The sequence below is a fragment of the Amphimedon queenslandica genome, unplaced genomic scaffold, assembly GCF_000090795.2.
Source record: "Amphimedon queenslandica unplaced genomic scaffold, v1.1 AMPQUscaffold_13031, whole genome shotgun sequence".
NCBI lineage: Eukaryota > Metazoa > Porifera > Demospongiae > Haplosclerida > Niphatidae > Amphimedon > Amphimedon queenslandica.
The window spans coordinates 1-4,534 of record NW_003546733.1 but is presented as its reverse complement, the minus strand read 5'-3'; the positions used below and the strand labels follow the sequence as shown (position 1 = coordinate 4,534).

The 4,534-nt window shown below is 31.0% G+C and overlaps 1 protein-coding gene across 1 annotated transcript; it reads right to left on the bottom strand.

Moving 5' to 3' along the window:
* Nucleotides 1-132: 132 nt before the first annotated feature.
* On the bottom strand, nt 133-4,528 carry LOC109585637 (uncharacterized). The gene is made up of 17 exons (XM_020001775.1): nt 4,474-4,528; nt 4,310-4,429; nt 4,047-4,268; nt 3,611-3,997; nt 3,363-3,567; nt 3,148-3,311; nt 2,944-3,102; nt 2,685-2,898; nt 2,509-2,638; nt 2,273-2,459; nt 2,117-2,229; nt 1,699-2,063; nt 1,397-1,647; nt 1,283-1,355; nt 1,111-1,223; nt 736-816; nt 133-692 (listed from the first exon to the last, which is right to left on the bottom strand). Exons 2-17 carry the CDS (start codon nt 4,427-4,429, stop codon nt 282-284), a joined length of 3,195 nt encoding a protein of 1,064 aa, XP_019857334.1. The 5' UTR covers nt 4,474-4,528; the 3' UTR covers nt 133-281.
* Between the last annotated feature and the right edge of the window lie 6 nt (nt 4,529-4,534).

The window sequence follows — 4,534 nt, the reverse complement described above, 5'->3', positions numbered from 1 at the left end:
TATGATAGGCATATCTTGATGAAATCAATACATCATCTTGTATGGGGCTTTTCAAAGAAATTATAATTGATAGAACCATCGATGGAGAGGTNTGATATAATGATAATGATGATAATTATGAATTGATGTTAGGCAATACTGGATAATGTATTTATCATAGCTGCTTGTAATCCTTTACGTGGAGACAGTACAATTCATTTGCAAAATGTAAAAAATGTTTGGGTTAAGCCAAGTTATTATGTTCGTGAGCTTCATCCTACAATTGATTATCTAAAATGGGACTATGGGGACCACTTGTAGAAATCAAATACTCGTTGAATATCTCTTTGACTAACACAACTTCTAGAACACTTCCTGGCTTCCATTACATGAACTCCTTTATTTGTTAACAATGTATTAGCATATAGCCTCATTCTTACTTGGCTTTCTAAAATTAATTCAGTTAATTGATCAGAAGTAAAAGCATCAGGTTGATCTTTAGTACAATCATTCATTTTAGCAGTGATGTATTCTTTTTCTTGAATTTTATTTAATGCTCCATAGTCCCATTTTAGATAATCAATTGTAGGATGAAGCTCACGAACATAATAACTTGGCTTAACCCAAACATTTTTTACATTTTGCAAATGAATTGTACTGTCTCCACGTAAAGGATTACAAGCAGCTATGATAAATACATTATCCAGTATTGCCTAACATCAATTCATAATTATCATCATTATCATTATATCAAACCTCTCCATCGATGGTTCTATCAATTATAATTTCTTTGAAAAGCCCCATACAAGATGATGTGTTGATTTCATCAAGATATGCCTATCATAACAAATAATGCATAATAGTTATAGAACGTGGTTGCTTGTAATATCAATAATGAAGTGTTTTAAAAGCAATGGCTTAATTATTGTTCAAAAATTTTTACTTAATAAACAAACAAGTAAGGTCAATATTATTTATGCAAAATAATGATTTATTAATCTGAGGGTATAATGAATTTTGTCTACTATGATAGCTTAATCTATTGACAATTTCTAGAGTAGATCTATATGCAAAATTCTCATTTGCAAAATTTAACCCTAAAAGTTTTACAGTAATTGAACATTAACTTACTGTAACTTGAGGAATTTGAGATTTATCAACACAATCTTTAAAATGAATACAGATTCGCTTTGCTTGTTCATTGACTCGGTTAAAAAAATTTATGATGTCATAAGTTTTAAGTCCTTAAAAAATTGCAAAATCATTATATCAAAATAATTACATTTATAATATACACACAAACCTGCATGAACATCCAACTTATGAAATGTTGATATTTCTGCTGTAGCAAATCCATCCAAGAGCTTCAATAAATCCTACAAGTAATGAAATTTATAACAAAACATGGTAAGGATACTTTGGTGTCAATATTATCATCTGAAGTGTTAGCTATTCTCCAAAACTTCTCTTCTGTATCATGTCTAGGTAAAACAACTGACAAGGATGGATTTTTTTTCATTGCTAATGCTATCTTTTCTAATTCTAAGATAATCCTTTTTAACTCTGCTGCTTCAATGTTTCCTCCAGTAGTGAATATTTCTTCACTTTCAACATCATTTCTAAATCGAGATAACTGCTGTTTTAAAGACATATCAAGTCTGTTTTGTCCTTAAAAGAAACAAAAATTCAAATTTTACCACATCAGTCAATTTTTCTTACTTTTATGATGCAGGGTAAGTGTTTCCTTGAGTTTTTGCTCATAAAATTTAAGCTCAGTTTCATAACTATAATTCCAAAGTTTTGACAGCATTCTTAACAGTGCAGTTTTTCCAACTCCAGTTTCTCCCTCAATAATAACTGGCATGCCACATTCTCTCCTTTCATGAATATTAATCATTTTTAGTGCAAAATCCAGTGTTAAGACATAGTCGCTGTCATCAATTAGCTTCAGTGTTTTATATTGAGTTTCTTCAATTGGTAGACCTTTTCCTTTAGGTGTATAAATGACTTCTGTAACTTCAGACAGAGGAAGAGTAAGGGCTCGAGCCAAATATTCATCTAATACTTTTCTTTTATAAAAATCCCTGACGTTAAATACAAATCATGCTACAATGAAATAAAGATAATATATATTTACCCTTGAGATAGAATTTTTACTCCAATGTTAGTAAATGATTTTCTATCTTCGGAAGATATTTGATCAGGATATAATGTAATTAACCCAATGCTGCCAACACCTTCATAAATTAACTACAAAACACAACTCATCAAAATAGATTCAAAATGTACTAACTTGTTGATGGGCTTGTATAGACCAATCTTCTTTAGTAGATGGATCACAAAATTGAGGAACTTCATTTAGCATTGCATTCATTAATGTGGAGCCAAGCTTTCTAGTATCACTTCCATCTAAACTTCTTCCAGCATTGTAATTGTACTGAGGCAAATTATCAAGAAAATAGCACCGTCTTTTTATGTACCTATTCATTCAATGATCATAACATTTTTAAAGCTATACTTCTATTTTACTTGATAAAGAGCTTTTGACTTATTTTGCGCTCTGCTATATAATCTGGCATGTATTTATCTAACAATGACAAGCATTCTGACTCGTCAAAATCAGCCTCAGTACTAAATTTGACTGGAATTTGAATAAAATCTAGTAAAATTAAATGACACTTAGCTATTAGATCTATGGATTTTACCATTAAATAGTTTATTAATCCCTTCTCTTGTTCCTGGGTTTTCTTGTTCAGCCTTATATGCTTTTAGATATTTGCAAACAAGCTGTACATCATCATCAACTTTATAAGGCCAACTAGAACTAATATGTTTTGGTGCACCAATGAAATTAAAAGTTGGAAGGAGTTCTTTAAAAGTATTTAAATTGCTTTGGGGATCATTATGTAGTGATGGAACCTAATATTTACTGTAAAAGATAATGTGTTTTTATAGTAAACCTACTTCTATAAAAATTTTCCAATTTTCTGTTAATGGGACAGAGAATGATGCCCCAGTGTGTGGATCTTGTATATAGCCCAATACAAGAAACTCAAACATAAACCATCCAATTTTATCCATTAGTGTTTCAAACTCCTTTCTTTCTTCCTCTGCTACACTTTTCTAAAACAAAAGTGACATAATGTTGATACGTATATAATAACTTACTCCTGGAGGTAAGAGGGTAAAATTGAAAAAAATAGAACAATTCTTCTCATCACACAGCAGTTTTAATTTATCAATAACTTTTCCAACAAAAAACATCTCATTAACAGCAAAGACAACATTATTAGCAGTAAGTTGACTCCTAATATAATGAGTTTTTCCATTGCCTACAAAAGGCACTCTCTATAAATTAATCTCACTATGAACTTTAAAAATACCTTGCAAACCATAAACTAATTGCGGTTGGCTCCAGAAAGATATGTCAACTTTTTGGAGATTTTCCTCATTTTTTACAACAGTATTGATGAATGGAGCATTCTGAAGAAGAGAAGCTGAAGTTTCTATAAAGTGTAGTGTTGATCGTGCATGAGTGTCACATTTTAGCATCTTGTCATAGAGTTCCAAATAATATTGTACCAATGACTAAAAATAATTATCAACCAACAATAAAAAGAGTAAGTCATACCTCCTGTAATTTTGAATTGAGTTGATCAACTTGAAGAAAGTAATAATGCCGAGGAAAAAACTCAATTCTTTGAAAAAATAGTTGAATATCATTTAGTGTTGTTCCAGAATGGCATCTTAATAACTCATAACATTTAGGAAATTGACTGTTAATAGAATAGAGGCCCTGAATGAGATGTTTTACAGTAAACTTGTGACACTGATGAAGAACAGCAAAGCTGCGAAAGTCCTTCTCAATAGGTTTAGAAATGACTACAGACTTAAAAACTTCATAAAGATATAAGCCAACTACCCCTGTTGGTGTTTCCTGAGAACTGATAGACCCAAGAGATAAGCCAACCACTCCAGTTGACGATTCCTTAGAACTGATAGATTTAATGGCAGTTTCCTAATAAAATAGGTACTAGGTGGTACACAAGCAATTATATTAAACTCACAAAATACTCCATATAACTTGACTGTGATTCCAACATAAGAAAACGAAGTTGCTTAAATATTTTATAAGCAATATCTTGTTTGCTTTGTTTCTTGGATGATTGTATGAGTTTATATATTTCAATAATCCCATGAGTAGGCAAAAAAGACAACCACTTATACTGAACTCTATTTACAGCAGCACAATCAGACCATTCCTTTGCTTTTTGCTCAGTTTTTTTCACCTATAAATAAAAGTAAAATTAAACAGCAATTAATGATATACCTTCAGTTCTATCTTCTCAAGTACTTCACAGCATTCCAACAGATAACTATAATCTTCATTGTATTCTGGATGTCCCATTTCATGCAAGGACTCTACTGACTTTTGTAGCCTGGCCACCATCTGTAAATTTATGACTAACATTTACATTCACTAAAAATATTAACCTCATTTAATCTTGTAAAACCTAAGACTTTAGCATTGCCATCTTTCAGTTTTGCAAAGCCA

What these genes read in the sequence shown, in the direction of transcription:
- LOC109585637 (XM_020001775.1), bottom strand. Translation starts at nt 4,429, where the DNA reads ATGGTGGCCAGGCTACAAAAGTCAGTAGAGTCCTTGCATGAAATGGGA. An exon ending in CTATACAAGCCCATCAACAA is followed by an intron (nt 2,230 to 2,272) that starts GTTAGTACATTT and finishes TGTGTTTTGTAG; the next exon opens with TTAATTTATGAAGGTGTTGG. An exon ending in ATAGAACCATCGATGGAGAG is followed by an intron (nt 693 to 735) that starts GTTTGATATAAT and finishes AATTGATGTTAG; the next exon opens with GCAATACTGGATAATGTATT.